The sequence below is a fragment of the Kogia breviceps genome, chromosome 12, assembly GCF_026419965.1.
Source record: "Kogia breviceps isolate mKogBre1 chromosome 12, mKogBre1 haplotype 1, whole genome shotgun sequence".
Taxonomy (NCBI): domain Eukaryota; kingdom Metazoa; phylum Chordata; class Mammalia; order Artiodactyla; family Physeteridae; genus Kogia; species Kogia breviceps.
This window is the reverse complement of record NC_081321.1, coordinates 83,653,571-83,671,566: the sequence shown is the minus strand read 5'-3', so window position 1 is coordinate 83,671,566 and position 17,996 is coordinate 83,653,571. Positions and strand designations below refer to the sequence as shown.

The window sequence follows — 17,996 nt, the reverse complement described above, 5'->3', positions numbered from 1 at the left end:
ATGACTCTGTCCTCAGTAGTTCTTTGTGATACCAGAAATCAATAGAATGTGGATTTTTGGTGGCTAAGATGAAAAATATAGAGAAATCTTCACCACCCAGGACAACATTAAAAAAAAGTGGTATCCACCGAATAATACATTTTTTCTCATTTTTATTTTTTTTTTAAAAAAGGAAGAAGTTTCAGCCCCCCAACCCCATTCTGATTTTAATACTTAAAGCCAATATTAAGTTATGACATGTGTTTATTCCACAAAGATGGGCCAGTGTGATGAGGGTAGAGTCAGCAAGTGGTTATAATTATTGGCAAAAGTTACATCCTATAAATTGTAAAAGCAAAACTGGAAACAAAGATATTCATCAATGGGGATTGGTTAAGTAAATTATAATACATTCATGTAGAGTAACTGGGTGACATTGACCTTGTAGTGGGAATACAGGTGATTTTTGTTACTCTGTAACTTCTTATATTTTCTGAAATTTTACTGTAAGAATATATTATTACCATAATCAAGTAAAAACAATAAAACTATTTGGGAAAAATTAATTCAACAGTGTATGATATGTATTCTTATTTAAAGTATGAACACCAAAAGCTCAGACTTTTCCTTGCAATATGACTAAAAGCAACCATAACCTTCTTCGCCCCAAACCAGGTGGTAACCATATCGAAGAGCCAATCTTTTTTCTCAAGGCTGATTTTACTGAGTAAGGATTTGATTGCCATGGATGCCATCTTTTTACACATGGCAGAGTCATCGTTCACCATCATTAGACAAAGAGGAATAAAGAACATTCCACAGTTCTCGTGGAGCAGTCCCTGAAAGAAAACAGACACTTATGAGCACACTTAGACTGGAATTCTCACAGACGTCCTACAAACAGAGGACCCTGGGCTCCCGGGAGCCACAGCTTGTTAACAAACACAGAGTTTGTCTTTGTGATTCACGGTACCTGAGGGAATGTGTCAAAGAGATAAGCGATCATTTCCAAGGCAGACTCTCTCCCGGTCTCATGTTCATAACTAGGGTAAAAACATTAGAAGGACTTGTTAGTAACTTTAAAATTTACCTATAATTATTTTTAAGAATTTAAAATGTCTCAAGGTGCCAGTCTATTTCTTAAAAAGTGGAAAAAAAACCTCCATTTTCCCAATTTTAAAACATGTACTTACCATGCTACTATGCAGTTGTCAATGTAATTCTGTTAGATTTTTACTGTTCTCCTAAGTGGACTCTAATGACAATCGATGGTCAGAGTGAACTGAAAAGCAGCTTGCAGAGCTGCTGTATGAAGCCATGCACAATGCCTGACAATCAAGTCAGTGATTCACAGGATAGCATCCTCAAAGAATGTGCCATTACACTTCGGCTTTGTTCTTTTCAAGACAGTCCACGCATTAAAAGGAGAGAAGAACCTACCCCACTGTCTTGTGTAGTTTATGGCTTCAACTTACTTCAGTTGAGCGAGCATGAATTCCAAGTTTGGTCGCAATTTGTCACCCAGGGGATAGTCAAGAATATATTTCAGAAAAACCTAGGAGCAGAAGTCACAGAAGAGATTATTTGGATCCTGTCTCTCCAGGATTGCTCTTTCCTAAGCTGCTTTCTGGGACACACTGGTAGGCTACAAAGACCTTTCAGATGGTTGATCAGTTAGGTGAAGTCCACCTCTTGAGTCAATAACTGTGCCCCTCCTCTCTCCTCCCACTTCACTTCCTCAGGTCTTGCCTGATTAAGCGTCAAGTCCTGGCCCACCATTAGCATGGTTGTTTAGGGCTCCAAATCTCAGCTCACACACTGGCAGCTCATCTCTCTGATAGGAGGCTGTGGTGAACTGAGTATGGACTGTGGTTCAACCCTGTATTTCCCCTGAAGTAAGAATAACAATAATAGTGATAATACTACTAACTTCTGCATTTACTAAATAACTTCTTTGTGTTAAGCACCGGGTTAAGTGTTTCTTGGTTGATTTTCATTACTTCCTTAGGAGGTCGGTAATATGATCCCATTTTACAGAGGAAGAGAATGGAGTTGGCACAGAAGGTAAGCGACTTGCTCAGGTGACACTGCCAGAATCCCATGCCTAGCCTATCTGCATCCAGAGGCTCTGCTTGCAAACTACTGTATTATTCAGCTTCCTTTATTAATAAACTGTGAGAACGAAGCACATCATTTAACTTACCAAGGCCTGTTTTTCCCCCAACCATAAAACGGTGGTACTGTTTCTTTTGAAGGATAGTTACAAATAGAAGTCATGTATGTAAAGTGCTGGGCATGCAGCTACTGCTTAATAAATAGCAGCTGACACTCCTTCTTCCTAAATGAGTTAACTTTTTCTAAAGATGGCCTCCGCAGCCCAAGCCCTCCTTTAACTCCGAGTTCATATTTCCAATTCAGACCCTTCCATTTTCCGGGATGATATACACTCATAAGATCAGGACAAATTTATGAACACAAATCTGCTAGTGTCACTCCTCTGTCTACTGATTTCACTGGCTCTTTGTTATTCTTAGAACAAAGCCCTAAATCTTTAACAAGATCACAAGGTCTTGCCTGATCTGGCCCCCTCCCCTGTCATTCACCCTCAACAAGCTAATCTCTTACCCACTTCAAGGCTTATCTTCCTTAGCCTGCAAGGCTAAGCCTTATTCTTCCTCCAACCTTTGCTTATATGCCAATCCTCAGGAAAGCTTTCCCCTGCTATCACACTAGGGGGGTCCTCCACCATGTCATATGCTCTTATCATATGCTCTTCCATACTTTGTCAATTTTAAGAAGCACAGTTTTCCACATTTTAACAAATCTGAAATTGGGATGTCTTACAATTGATGCCATCTTACCACTGTCATAGTTTTTTTTCCTTCCTTTGAGGTATGTAAGTAATGGTGTGTCTTGTAAGTGATGAAATACAACAGTACTTTCTTCCTCCTGGCACTTAGGGTGTCTGTAATTACATAACTACTTGTGGGATTTCTGCTTTGCACATCTCTGCTATAGGATAGACAGGGACTATAAAAATTTTGTTAACCACTCTTCCAGCAATACCAGGTACACAGTGATACACATTAAGTGGTCAATGACTGGGCCACTGGGTGGAAATCTTTGCTGCAGGAGGAAAATGTATTTCTTCATCCATCTGAAACATGCCACATATGGGCTACATTCAAAATGCTCTTTATACTGAAAAATGGCCTTACACTTGGTATGTGAATGGGCTCCTGAGTCTTAGAATAAAGCAACAGTATGACACAAAGTCTTCAGAATTCAGTACTGACATCTCTCTACCTAAAAACCAAACAGAGAAGGCAGGGCCCAATCCTTGCCATGGGAATAAGCTCTCTCTACAAACCTGTCTGCACTGGACTCTGACAGGTTCGTTTTGTGCAGAAATTGCCAGCTTGGACACTTTGCGCATGACATCATCGATTTCTGGAACCAACAACTTTCTTGATAAAATGGCCTAAAATACAAAAGGAAAAGACATACTTATTTCATGTTTTACTGCAGATGGCCTGTTGTTTACTAAGCTGACCTGATGTTAAAAGCAGTCACAGGCAGTTTTCAAACGTAATTAAAGTATCTCCACAAGAAAAAGAACATACACTTAAAGAACGGTTAAAATGGTCAACTTTAGGATACATACAAGCAGACTACATGCATTTGTATAGAATTCCCTGGAAGTTTAATGTAGAGCTCGTGTTCAAACACTTTAATAAGCAGACATGTTAGCTTATAATTAATCAACCAAATCATAATAATCTTTATAAATTAATTTCAGAACTATCTATAGCTAGTCAGAACACGATGTTCCATGTTATTCTAAATATCTGACATGAGGCTCATTCACTGCACAGTCCAACATTCTGGTGACACCGTACCTTCAGAAGACCAAATGCAGTGGCTTGTCTTGTAATATCATAAATGTCCTCCTCAGCATATGCTAGTAGAACTTGAAGCTGCTTTTCAGTTATCTGGTAAGACTTCACTTTCTTCACAAGTATGGTCACACACTGCAAGTTATAACAGTGAGGTTAACAGCCAGGACATCCCACAAATCAGCATACAGTGGAATGATAAGGACTCAATACTACAGCAACGTTTTTTCACACAGGATACCAACACTCTGGCCTTAGCAAATTAATCTGGAAGAAATTTTGACCACGACCACAAAAGATGATGAGGAAAAGTAACTTTGATGTTAATCCCAGTCCTGGCTTTTTCTAAGTGCAAGTGAAAACACCTCACCTTGAAACAATTTACCACCAGGTGGAAATTCTGTCCCCTGGCAGCCCCGAGTTTTGCATAGTCCTTCAGCAGAAGGAAAAGGTGTTTCATTAGCTGTTCCGCTTTTGTTTCTGTGGAAGGCAGGGGGAACCTCAAGATCCAGATCAGGCATTGTAAAGCACCTGTAATCACCTGAAAAACAAAGACAGACAAAACCAATCAACTGATGAAGTGACCGAACTCAACAATCCAGCACCTAAGGCTGTGTAGAGACTCCGAGCAACCGAGTTGAAGGAATGAAGCGCTCCGCCAGTCCACTCGGGAAGAACTGTGCTAAAAGTGTAAGAAAATAGGGAAGTTTCCTCTTCCCTGTTGTAGAACTTACTGCTTCTCCATAGCAAGTGAAGGTATATCCCAAGCAAGTGAGAAAAGGTGCTCATATTCTTAACCTATTATGGGTACATGATTAGATGGGCTGGCCAATTTTAGCATTTTTTTTTTCCTGAAAAACACATTATAAATGCCTTTCCAATTTTCTAGAATGGTACTTCAATTTAATCCATTCTTATTAAGCTTGCATTATGTACACAAGGCACTCTACATAGTGTTAGAAATACGATGATAAAAAGGATGCCTTTCCGCATTTAAGGAGCAGATAGCTGAAATTAAGCATGGGCACTGTGACCTGTAATTTAATATAGTTAAGTGCAGTGCCAAAGGTATGAAAAAATGTGTTGAGACCAAGTGACTACAAAAGAATCCCTGAACCTCCAGGCCAAACCTTCTAGATTACCTAGATCAGCTGGTTCAGCTCTACCTAATAGACCCCTACACTCCGGTTGCTGGGATGGCCGTATTGGGCTGGATTAGACGAAGATAAAGCAAAGACTCAGGAGTCAAAAAGACCAGGGCTTAAAACCCAGCCCTGCAGCTTATCACCTGTTTGGCCACAGAGGTGTTAAATACTTAACCTCTTGGCACCTTTGCTGCAAAACAGGCAATCTGAGAAAGTGGGAAAGGTGTGGGCTTCAGAGTCTGACAGACTGAGGCTTACATCCTAGATCTGTGATACGGGGCAAGTCACTTAGCCTAAGGCCTGGACTTCTCACCTGTGGAAGAGACACATAATAATATGTGCTTCATGGGTTGTTATGAGGACTCACAGCAGTGGGCGGTAGCAACAGGATGATGATGAGGTGGTGATTACTGCCACGGGGACAGCGCCACTCACCCTCATGAGGTTGCTGTGAGGGTCAAATGAAGGGCTTTTACAACTGTTAAGCGCTATCTATTATCATTAAATTGCTGTTAAGGGAGCAGTTTAATGCAGAGAACAGAGGTGGTTCATGACGTTGTAAATCTCTTTAAAAACTCAATCACCTTGTGAAGCACGAGCCTAGAAACAAGTTCTAGGTATACTGCACAACACAGCTCCCGTGAAGGAACAAGATGCTCACCTTCACATCCATGGAACCCAGGCAGTCTATGAGGAGAGACATAAAAGGATCCAACATTTCCAGAACATGTTCACTTGAAGACTTGATCTTGGAAGTCTTCAGACTAAGATGCAACAGCTAGAAGATTTAAAGAGATACTTCCCATCAGTTGCCTCTAAGAGCAAATGAGTGAGGTAAAGGTGAAATGATTTTAAGAGACCAATGTGAAATGTCAAGATGCTTCTATTTGAAATTATACAAAGTGTGAAGAAAGGGGAACCACCTGGGAGAGTCTCAGTAAGTGAAGAAGGTGGGAGCTCACTGTGCAGCTGAGATTCCAAGTTCATTTACCAAATGGTTATTACTCAGCATTTGCTTTGATTCCAGGTACTGGTGTGGCGTGAAGGACACGGCAATAACCAAGACCAGCAGGGGTCACTGCCCTCATGGATCTTAGCCAGGAAGACAGACTCTAGGGAATAATTCGCTATAAATCAGGGTGCTCTGAGAGTTCTATGGGGACCTGGGTAGATAGGGAGGAGTAGACGGTGAGGTCCTGGGGTGGGAAAAGTATGGTGACTTTAGAGAACTGAAGGGAAGCCACGTGTACAGGATGAGGCTATGCCCTTGTGGCCCAAAGGAAGGACAGGGCTCTCTCCTGGGAAAAAAGGGAGCCAATGAAGGATGTAAAAAATATATACAATAAAACGATCAAATTTGTTTTCAGAAAATTTAGAGTTGTTCAGAGGTGCACACTCATAGGCAAAGCAACAGTGAAAGCACTGTAAATATTAGGTCAGAATCATTAATTCTGAGAAAGTTATATCATCAAAGTAAGTGCCAGCATCTTCAGCGGAAATGAGCAGTACTGGAAATTCAGGAGAGGATTAAAAGGCACAGACTCACTGTGTGCAGCCAGCCTCACTTCAAGGTTAAATTCTTACCCGAAGTCCAGACTCAATAAATATGTGCATGCTGGTTTTCTTGCTCACAGCAGCTTTCTGCCCGCCTCGAACTGGAGCTGGGGGGAGCAGAAGACAACTCGGGGGTGGCAGACGCGGATCTGGCGCAGGCGCTGCTGGATTCCTGTCAATCAAGTGGAATGAAAGCTAGTAGAAAGCACGCTGTACGCTGCATCCCCGGTAGCTACTATGGCCCCTTCTGGTGAGGTGAGTCCAGTACCAAATAATGTGTTCTTTGCTGTGGGTTTTTTTCCCCCCTTAACCACAAGACACCGAAGAGATGATTACGTTGTTGATCACAGTTTCTAGAACCCCAGAAACAGAGATCAGAGGGGTGAGCACACATTTAAATGAAGATGAACAGCAAGGGGACACTCCCTTCCTTTGATTTCTGAAAACCAATGCCAAGGAGTCCCTTTCAGAATACAGAAGCAAAATTCAAAGGCAGCTTACAAATAAAGTATATAAAATCTTTGGAGGTCTAAATCTCCGATCAGAACAAGAAGTATATATTTTAAGTCTATCCCAACTTTGATTCCATAAATATCTAAAACAAAAGTGGTATTAAGTAAACGTCAAAATAATTGGTTGCCTTCACAGCTACCACATTCAGCAGAAACAATCTTGTGTTGACATGTATTACTTGGAAGGACCTCAGCCCAAACACCACAAAGTAGTACCGTCTTACAACTCAGATAAATATACCTTTTTTTTCCCTACTAAAGCAAATTATTAAATGAACCCACTTCAGAGTAACTGAGTACTGAATGGCTTATTAGAAGTATGAACCAAAAGGAGAGTTGTTTTCTTTTCAAACTTACTTTTCCTTCTCTGTTAACAGGGGTAGATTTTCGCTGACCAAACCATAACTAAGCAACAGAATGGATTCTGCTGTCATTTCCGGGTTTACAAGTAATCCTGCTATGATTCGACGTAAGGTTTCATGAACTTTCCGGGCCAGTTTTAAACTCGTGGTGTTTTGCAAGATCTAAAGGCAGACATAAATGCATGCTGAGGTAACACAGAACTGCATTTTGATTTGTTATAATAGTAGTTTTCTTTTATATATTTACTTTTTAAAATATGCTTTTTGCTAATTAAAAGAGAAACACATTCTTAATAAAATTTCAAACATAGATATAACATATAAAGTCAAATATACCCATGACCTCAGCCCCAGAGATAACCACTGCCAGTTGTGTATGCCACTGGATTTCCTGTGCGTCCTTGGCACTCTCTTTGTTGATGAGGTCTGGGCACAGGGCTGGAGATAGGATGTGACACTTGAAGATGTCAGCCTCCCAAGTGCATTAAACGGGGTGGTTTATAGGCAAGCACATACACGTAACACAACATCAACAAAATGCGTTCACTACTCACAGAAAACCATGCTAAGGAAGTGGTGTGACGGCCAGGCCTCAGGGTTGGATATTAGTTATTGGGCCAAATCAGAGGAACTTGATGGGACCCCAGCACCATCAACCCCAGTACAGCCCTCAGCATGTCATAGCAATTCCCCTGCACAGGACATGGATTAGTAACTTTGATTACGTTGGAGGGACTTGATAATTTACATGGAAAATATGTGTGCTCTGTCAACTCTTCTTTCATCCTCAAAACATATCCAACATTCTTAGATCAGCCTCAGATAAGCTAAATGCATTCTAGGAACAATTAGGGAGTTAATCTAGCACCGAACATGTGGAATTAGCACAGAGAACACTATGAAGGTAGGTAAATGACAGTCCCTGCCCAATAGGAAAGGCAGAATGAAAATGGTGGAAAGAATGTGAGATTTGGATCAGAAAGATCTGGAATGAAATCCTGACTTTTCTCCTTAGCCATGTTCCTTTCTATCTTTCTAAGCCTGAATTTTCTCATCTGTAAGACGGAAGTACTGTCAATCTCAGGGGACGGTTGTGCAGATTAGAAGAGATAATGAAGCACAGTGCTAAGAACATGGGTATCTGTTCAATAATTGCCAGTTCTCTTCCTCCTGGCAATTGGGGAGCAGCAGTCTGACTCCAAAGCTATATTATGTTCTTAGCCGCTGACGGGACCCGGCTGTATAATTCACCTGTAGTTCAATTCTTGTTGCCTTTGCTTCTGCATCTCATGGTTTATGTCAGGGACTCTGATTCTTGGATCAGAATCCAAGAATCAGAATCAGCGGAATCAGAATCCGCTGAGCTGCCAGCCACATGGTACTGGTGCCCTTCCCACCAAAGCAAATCATGATGCTCAAGGCTCTTTTCAAGAACTCATGACACTGTAAGGTGGGGATCCCCTTTATTACATTCAAGTCCTTACCTCTTTTTTTTTTTTTTTTTTTTTTTTTTTGCGATACGCGGGCCTCTCACATTGCAGAGCACAGGCTCCAGACGCGCGAGCTCAGCGGCCATGGCTCACGGGCCCAGCCGCTCCGCGGCATGTGGGATCTTCCCGGACCGGGACACGAACCCATGTCCCCTGCATCGGCAGGCAGATTCTCAACCACTGCGCCACCAGGGAAGCCCCGTCCTTACCTCTTTTAGTGGAAGGATAAGTTTTGTAACCTGATCTTTTCCTACAAACTTGCCCAAGATTTCATAAGAATCATAACTCTTGCTTCTTCGTGCCTCCATGACCTTGGAGAGGATCTGCTTTACTTCCTTCTCTTCAGCAATGGCACCAAACAACTCATGGTTAAAAATCTTTCAAAGAAAAAAAGCCACATGGCAATTATGTGCACTCAGCAATTCATGCCAACATAAGCAGGCTTTGAAAATGCGTGGTACGTCCAAGTCAGGGATTAAAATTAGACAATAGGAATTTCTATTAGATTTCACTTTTTTCAATGTAGTTTAGGGACCAATTACTAAAAAACAAATACAGAAACACTTCAAGGTTTACACCAATGGAAAACAAAAGAAAAATACCAGGTAGATTTACATATATAATTGTATAATATATAAACAGGCACTTCTTTGATATTATCAAAGAGTAGCTTAATTTCTCTTTAAGAAATTCTCATATTTGCAACTTTTTTTTTTGTGGTACGCGGGCCTCTCACTGTTGTGGCCTCTCCTGTTGCGGAGCACAGGCTCCGGACGCGCAGGCTCAGCAGCCACGGTTCACGGGCCCAGCCGCTCTGCGGCATGTGGGATCCTCCCGGACCGGGGCACGAACCTATGTCCCCTGCATCAGCAGGCGGACTCTCAACCACTGCGCCACCAGGGAAGCCCTCATATTTGTAACTTAATTATCAAAATTAATGCATTTAATTAAAAATGTAGTGTCTACATTTTTAATGAATAAACAAATGACTGTGCCAAATTTAGTGTCTTTCTAATCCTACCCCCCAAATTATCATACTGATTTTAAATTGTTATTAATTTTTCACTATTCTAAATAAAGCTCTAATGAATATACTTTTGTACAAACCCCAGACCACACCTCTGATTTTACCAACTCAAAACCTACTAGCAACAGCAGAGTGCCCATCTCACATCACTTGAGTCTCAGCTTTTTAAACCTCTGCTAGCCTAAGAGATGAGATAGTACATTATTTTCATACTTATAGGCTATTATTTCTTATTTTGTGAACTGATTTGTGTTATTTGACCTCTTAAAAAAAAATTAGAATTCCTTTCTCTAAATCTTACCTCAATCATTATATCCAAACAAGAGTCCAAATTCCCAACTTGCAGCTTGTTGGTGAGGCCTTGCAGCAACATGTAAACAGTGAAAGTTAGCACATGGACCTAAAACAAAATGTATAATAAGAATATGGATAGCTAAGAACACCACAGTAGAAAAAACAAGATTCAGAAGTACGGCAGGGGCGCACTCAGATTATATACCTGTAATTGTTGCAGGGAGAAGCTTTGACAAATGACACATACTTATATCACTGCCTAAAATCCTTTAACCAGATGGTCCCTTTGTAGAAAAGATGCTCAGAAACATCACCATGCTTAGGTTCTATTATTGTGACTAAATCAGGCCAATGATTTATAAAGAAGAGAACAAGTCTTGAACTTTTAAAAACCAATCTGTGAATTAAGGAGCCTGCCAACGTTGAATGCAGTCAAACCTGGTACAAAAAGTGTTATGAAGGAAACAAGTTTTTGCCCTTCACAGTGATCACAGCTAACGTTCCTTAGAGCTTACTATGGGCTAGGCACTGTATTAATACCTCACATGTACTGAATCATTTAATCCTCACCCACTCTATCTATGGCGTAGGTGCTACATTACCAGCATTTTCAGATGAAGAAGCTGAGGCACAAAAAGGTCAATCAAACTTGCCCAAGGTTACGTGAATAGGAAATGGTGGAGTCAGGATTTGAAACCAGATGATGCCAGAGTATACAGAGTACACAAAAGGGTGTATTCTGTATACTGCTTCCGGTTCTGTAAATTATCAAGGTAAACATCAGATAATGATCATACACTAAGAAAACATACCTGGCTGTCAATATACAGAATGGATTTTAAAGGCATAATTTCATATGTATCTACTTATGATCTTTAAATACTTTTACATATATAAAATATTTGCTGAGGACTTTATATATAATTTTTAAAAATCCTTTTGGGGGGGTGAAGAATGAAACTCGAAGAGTACAATTTTGGTTCTGTCTACATGATTAATACTAATACCCAAACTGCTGTTCTCTCGTCCTCATTTTACTTACTTTAACGAATAATGAGACAGACTGGAAGAACAGGTGGTTAAAGAAAAAAGGGCTACTTGTTTAAATACCTCAGATGCTCAATTAAATGTGTGAATGACTCCTCAAAGACAGCTGTACTGTATCCATCCTGGTAGGCTCAGTGCCCAAGAGCACCTCACACAAAGCAGCCATGAAATACAGGCTGGGTGAAAGAATAAACATGGACACTGACAGGGGCTCCGGTTCCAGGTAAGATGGAGAAAGCACACTCTATCCTGTCTCTACCACTGAGTGCAGCTATAAGCCCCAGACACGATCCACGGAGCTTCAACTGGGGAAGAACACCAGAGTGCAAGTACCACCAAACTCCCAGTGCGTTTACCCCTGTTTTCTATACAGTTATAGACGTGGGGACGGCAGCAGCCACAACTCTGCTGGGAGACCTTCCTTTCCCATTGGGACTGCAGTTCTGAGAGGACGGCCAACTAGCTGCTTTTCTCCTTCTCTGTCTTGCCACCACTTAGCCTCTGTGTGGGTACAGCTGTGAGAAGTGTATGGCAAAGTGGGATAAATAAAGCCCCAGCTTTCCAGTTGGAGGTGTGAAATAAGTGTGAAAAGAATGTGTTAGCAAAGAATCAGAAGATATAAGGGACTAAATGGAAACTTTACAACTGAAAAAAACCAAACAGACCAATAATTGAAATAAGAAAATTTACTAGATGGGTCCAATAGCAGAATGGAGATTGAAGAGGAAGGGGTCAGTGAACTTGAAGGTGAATCAATAAAAATTATGCTATCTAAACAGGAAGGAAGGAGACTGAAATAGAAAATAAAAATGGAGCCTCAGGGATGGATGGGACCCCCCCAAAAAAAAACGTAGAACAGGAGTCCCAGGAGAAGAGAGAGAGTGCAGTGCAGAAAAAGTATTTGAAGAAATAATGGCTGAAAACTACCCAATGTGGTTAAGAAGCTCAACAAACCTCAAACAGGGTAAAACCCAAAGAAATCCACATTCATAATCTAACTGCTGAAAAATAAAGACAAAGTCTTTAAAGCTGCCAGAGAAAAATAATGCATTACTTAGAGGGGAAAAATAATTTAATTATTCATCAGAAAGGCCAGAGGAAGTCACATGACAATTTTACAGTGCTGAAAGAAAAGAAATAACTGTCAATGCAAAAGTATATATCCAGTGACAACATCCTTCAGGAATAAAGGTGAAACAAAGACATTCACAGGGGAAGGAAAACGAAGAGCATCCGTTGCCACCACACTTGCTCTATGACTTGCCTAGACCAAAGGGAAATGATACCAGGAAGAAATCTGGAAATTCAGAAATGAAGGAAGAGCAGTAGAAATGATAAATATCTGGGCATATATATGTATTTATTTTTGTGGTATGCGGGCATGTCACTGTTGTGGCCTCTCCCGTTGCGGAGCACAGGCTCCGGACGCGCAGGCTCAGCAGCCATGGCTCATGGGCCCAGCCGCTCCGCGGCATGTGGGATCTTCCCGGACCGGGGCACGAACCCGTGTCCCCTGCATCGGCAGGCAAACTCTCAACCACTGCGCCACCAGGGAAGCCCTGTCTGGGCATATTTGAGGATTAAAAGCAAAAACTCTAACGCTGCTTGGTAAGTTTTCAACAAAGAAGTTTTCAGCAAAGTAATACATAAACAACTTTTAAACAAAGGAAGGGTGAAGGGATCTATAGGGCAATAAGGTTTTTTTTTTTTTTTTTTTTTTTTTTTGTGGTACGCGGGCCTCTCACTGTTGTGGCCTCTCCCTTTGCGGAGCACAGGCTCCGGAAGCGCAGGCTCAGCGGCCATGGCTCACGGGCCCAGCCGCTCCGCGGCATGTGGGATCTTCCCGGACCGGGGCACGAACCCGCGTCCCCTGCATCGGCAGGCGGACTCTCAATCACTGCGCCACCAGGGAAGCCCGGCAATAAGGTTTTTACATTCCACTTGAAGTGGTAAAATACTGATTCTAAATAGATTATTAAAAATTAAGTATGGATATGGTAACCTGGAGCAACCACTAAAACACTATATAAAGAGAGACAGTGACAATGAATACTGATATTTTTAGTGTGTTACTTATAACCTATAGAACAGGAACATACCTATGAACAAATTAGGACTTGGACGGTCCAGCTAACTACCAGGAGTCTTGGCTGGGTAGTTGAGAAAAACAAGTTGCAGTGTTTCTCAAACTTTAGATCACTCAGGGATCTTATTAAGACGCAGATTCTGTAGGTCAGGTGTAGGGTCCTAATCATACTTCTAACAGTCTCCCAGGTGCTGCTGATGCCACTTGTCCGGGGCCCACACTTGGAGTAGCAAGACAGCCAGGTAACTACTCAAAGAGCTCTGTATTCCACCTGGTTCTCTTATTAATTTTATGACGTGTCATACATTTCAACTCTTAAACAAATGTCTATGTTCTTTATTGTTCACATGTGTGGCTATACATTCAATAAGAATTTTATTAAGAACTCAGAGAATACAAAACTTGACATCAAGTGATTTGAGAGAAAAACACAGGTTACGAAATGCAGGTCTATAAGGATCTTTTAAAAAATTAAATATAAGGGCTTTTTAAAAAACAGATTTTTAAAAATACTGATTAAAATTTTTAAAATATTCTTGCTTGCTCTCTCAGTAGATCAATTTTACAAAAGATAGACCCAAAGTATCATGACTTAGTGTTTAAAGTGCAACTATTTGAAGTCCAACCCAATTTGAATATAAAGTACATGATGCAATTTACCTGATAGCCACGCACAAGGGTAGTCTGTAATTCTTTTAAAATATATTGTAGGTAATGCACACCCAGATCCTCTATTATTTTTGCGAGAGTGCTGCGAGCAATGTCTCTGATTTCCTGAGCTCTGTTCTTGAGGAGGGCACACACTTTCAGCAAAATACTAGAACATGAGAAATTAATTGACTAATTAAATTACCAGAACCAAATAAAAATATAAATATCCTTGTTTCTGAATTACTCATAACCCAAATTATGCCAATTAGGATTCCAAATTACAGCAAATTGTGACAGTACTTCTCTTCCTGACAAAAGAGAAGATAGAACCAACTTTTGAGTTTCACTGAACTTTCCTGATTTGTCACACAACATACCTTGGCAGGTTAGCTTCCATAACTTCCTGTGGAAGGGACTGCATTAGTTTAACCATGGCAAAAGCTAAAGGAACTCGAACTACTTCCTCATCATTCACAATCTTTGATTTTATGAGTTTGTGTTCTTCTTCTCTTTTACTCTGTAAGAAAAATTTAGATTAAACTAAAACAAAAATAAATGGATTAGGGGCCTACCAACACTACAACCTTGCAGTTGAAAGATAAGCTCTTTTGATATATCTTATATCCATTTCTAAATTTAATGTCTTAAAAAACAAACTCAATTATGCAATTTGATAACCTTCCAAAAATTATAAAAATAATATGAATGAGAATATTCTTTTCAAAGGAGCAATCAACCAATCAATAACTAAATAAAACCAAGTATTCCCTGATGTGGGGTTAAGACTGCTGTGTAATATTTAAAAAGTCACATAGGGCTTCCCTGGTGGCGCAGTGGTTGAGAATCCGCCTGCCGATGCAGGGGACACGGGTTCGTGCCCCGGTCTGGGAAGATCTCACATGCCGCGGAGCGGCTGGGCCCGTGAGCCGTGGCCACTGAGCCTGCGCGTTCGGAGCCTCTGCTCTGCAACAGGAGAGGCCACAACAGTGAGAGGCCCGCGTACCACAAAAAAAATAAATAAATAAAAAATAAAAAAAATAAAAAGTCACATAAAATTTGTGTTAATTGGGACTTTTAGGTGTTTAAGTGACATCGTTGGTACATAAAAAAATATGGTGCCCCCAATAAACTTTATTTACAAATATACAAAATGATGAAGTCAGTATTTTACATCAGGGGTTGGAAAACTTTCTGTAAAGGGTCAGATAGTAAGTAATTTTGACTTTATGGCCACTATTGAAGCTACTCAATTTTGCTATTGTAAGGCAAAAGCAGTATTAGACAATATGTAAATGAATGGGGTGTAACTGTGTTCCAAAAAAACTTTATTTACAAAAACAGGCTGCAAGCTAGATTCAGCCCATGGGCCACAGTTTACCAGCTCAAGTTCTACAACGAGAAGGAAAGGCTCTGGCTTCATGAGAATGCACTCCTAAAATGTTACCCCTATTAAACAAGAAAAAGATGTATTTTTGTTTTCTTCCTTTTTTTTCTTTTTAAAAACTTTTTGGTCATGCTGCGTGGCATGTGGGAATCTTAGTTCCCCGACCAGGGATCGAACCCATGCCCCCTGAACTGGAAGCATAGAGTCTTAACCACTGGACTGCCAGGGAAGTACTGAAAAAGATGTATTTTTGAATAGCAGAGAAGTGGCTAAGAAGTAGAAAAGGGAAACATACTCTAATTTTTAATAACCTTTTTTGGAAACGGGAGTCATCTTAATATCTACTTTGGAGATAGAAAAGCATATATCTACCAGTATCAAAATCATAATGAAGAAGAAACATTACTACCTTAGCTGTATGAGATGAACCTGAAGATGATGAGATAAGAGAAGGAAGGTGAACTGTGAAATGCAGAGATAAAAGAAAATCCAAAAGCTGATGTCAATCCACATAGTTAGGAGCCTCAGTGTGACAGGGCCCCACGGACACCCCACAGGGTCACACAGACCTGCTGGGCCCCAAACAGAATGATTACCGTAGATGCCAGACATTTATGGAGCCTGGGTAGGATGTCCCCAGTTATGGTTCCTTGGATATTTTTAATTGTTTTCTCCAATTCTTCCTTATTCCAAGGAAGGAAAGAGATGGACTTTGTGATACACTCGGATTCCTTAGCTGCTGTCCCTTCACAATCATCTGGGTCAGGGTCTTCGAGCTCTTCTTTCTTGTCTGACAAAGTCTTACATCCATCTTCCTTCTCATCCCCATCCATGTGCTCTAATTCCATGGCTTCCTGCTCTGGCAACTCAACCTCTTCTATGGTGTCTATGTTTAGTAAACAACAAAAATCACTTTAGATTAAATAAGGAAACAACACAGTTGTGTTAAGTAGTCTTTTCTACTAACATCTAATAAAAAATATCACTGACTATAAGGGCAAGATGAGGGCTGAGGAAACAGCAGTAAATGAGAGTGTTATGGTCCTTCATTTTCTTACAGTTAGCCTAATGAGGAATAGAGACAAGTAAACTGATAATTATTTTTAAAAAGTGTGGAATAGTAAGCAAGTACAGGGTACTTTGGGATCACATGGAGAGGCTGGGGGGAGGAGGGCTCTTAACCAAAAGAAAGCTTCCAAAGTACTGTGGATGGAGGTTTCCAAAAGCAAAAACCTACATGCATGAACATGAAAATGGCAGCCAACAAGTCTCATGCAGAAACGTACCTTATTATAGGATTCAATTTATTAAAGAAAACTGGGCAGTATTGTAGAGAAAGTCCAGACTTGGCTCTGCTAACAAGCCATGTGACTATAGTCAATTACCTTAACCCTCGTGGGCTTTGGATTCTTCACCAGTAAACTGTAGATGGCACCTACTTGCAAGGCTATTGTTAGGATTAAATGTGACAAAGTCTATACTGTGCCTAAAGTATATTTCTGACACTTCATTGACTTTCAAAAAAATGATAGCTATTAGTCTTCATTTTTTTTTTTTTACTGGCCATGTAGCTTTGGGAAAGTTACTTTACTTCTGAATCTCAATTTCTTGTATCAAAAATATGCAGTAACTAACACCTAAGGTTCTTGTAAGGTTCTTATGAGGACAAATGAGATAATGTCTATAAAAACACATTTCATAGTAGACGCTCACTAACTGTTTCAAACTTCATTCATACCTAAGAAGAAAACAGTGAAGTGAATTAATATTTTAATTTTTTAATGTTTCTGTTTATGCAAAATTTCAAAATGCAGATTCAATTGACTGAAGATAAACTAAGGGGCTTTAGTACATTAATTATTTAAAACACAAATGGTTTCTACAAATTCAGAACAGTTTTTCTCTTCATCAGTGTGGCTCTAGAGTGATTTGATAATGAATCAAAGAATCAGAAAATTTTCAGTAGGAATACTGCAGTAATGCAAACTAAGGGCCAAGATATTTCAGTGTCTTTAGCCAAAACAATTAGAATAAATACCTTGGCCTGCTTAAGTGTTTATTCTTTTCCTTATTTTTCTGTGATGGCTAAATCCTTTAGAGTCTGATGTTCAATATAAGCAGTAGTGGTAGGTATCCTTACCTCATTCTGGTTTTAAAGCAAAGGCTTTTAATGTTTTACCACTGAGTATGATGTTTCACTAGGTTTTTTTTTTTGGCCACGCCACACGGCACGCAAGATCTTAGTTCCCTGACCAGGGATGGAACTGGCGCCCCCTGCAGTGGAAGCATGGAGTCTTAACCATTGGACCACCAGGGAAGTGCCATCATTTATTTGGTTGGTTGGTTATCTATCTATCTATCTATCTATCTATCTATCTATTGATAGGTCTATCTATCTATCTATTTATAGATAGATAGGTCTATCTATCTATAGATAGGTCTTAGTTGTGACACGTGGGATCTTTAGTTGTGGCGTGCGGGCTTCTCTCTAGTTGTGGTATGCGGGTTTTTTCCTCTCTCTAGTTGTGGCGTGGGCTTCTCTCTAGTGTGGTGCACGGGTTTTTTCTCT

General features: G+C 40.3%; 1 protein-coding gene across 1 annotated transcript in view; it reads right to left on the bottom strand.

Annotated features, from left to right (window-relative positions):
- UTP20 (UTP20 small subunit processome component) overlaps positions 1 to 17,996 on the bottom strand; it is a 96,794-nt gene that overhangs the window by 9,031 nt on the left and 69,767 nt on the right. Inside the window, exons 41-54 of the mRNA XM_059081891.2 lie at positions 16,024 to 16,313; positions 14,421 to 14,560; positions 14,053 to 14,209; positions 10,267 to 10,365; positions 9,148 to 9,315; positions 7,444 to 7,610; positions 6,605 to 6,746; positions 5,682 to 5,798; positions 4,246 to 4,416; positions 3,879 to 4,010; positions 3,350 to 3,460; positions 1,455 to 1,534; positions 953 to 1,022; positions 636 to 818 (exon numbers count right to left, since the gene is read on the bottom strand). Of these exons, the coding sequence (XP_058937874.1) occupies positions 636 to 818; positions 953 to 1,022; positions 1,455 to 1,534; positions 3,350 to 3,460; positions 3,879 to 4,010; positions 4,246 to 4,416; positions 5,682 to 5,798; positions 6,605 to 6,746; positions 7,444 to 7,610; positions 9,148 to 9,315; positions 10,267 to 10,365; positions 14,053 to 14,209; positions 14,421 to 14,560; positions 16,024 to 16,313 (2,027 nt within the window). The remainder of the gene's footprint in view (positions 1 to 635; positions 819 to 952; positions 1,023 to 1,454; positions 1,535 to 3,349; positions 3,461 to 3,878; positions 4,011 to 4,245; positions 4,417 to 5,681; positions 5,799 to 6,604; positions 6,747 to 7,443; positions 7,611 to 9,147; positions 9,316 to 10,266; positions 10,366 to 14,052; positions 14,210 to 14,420; positions 14,561 to 16,023; positions 16,314 to 17,996) is intronic.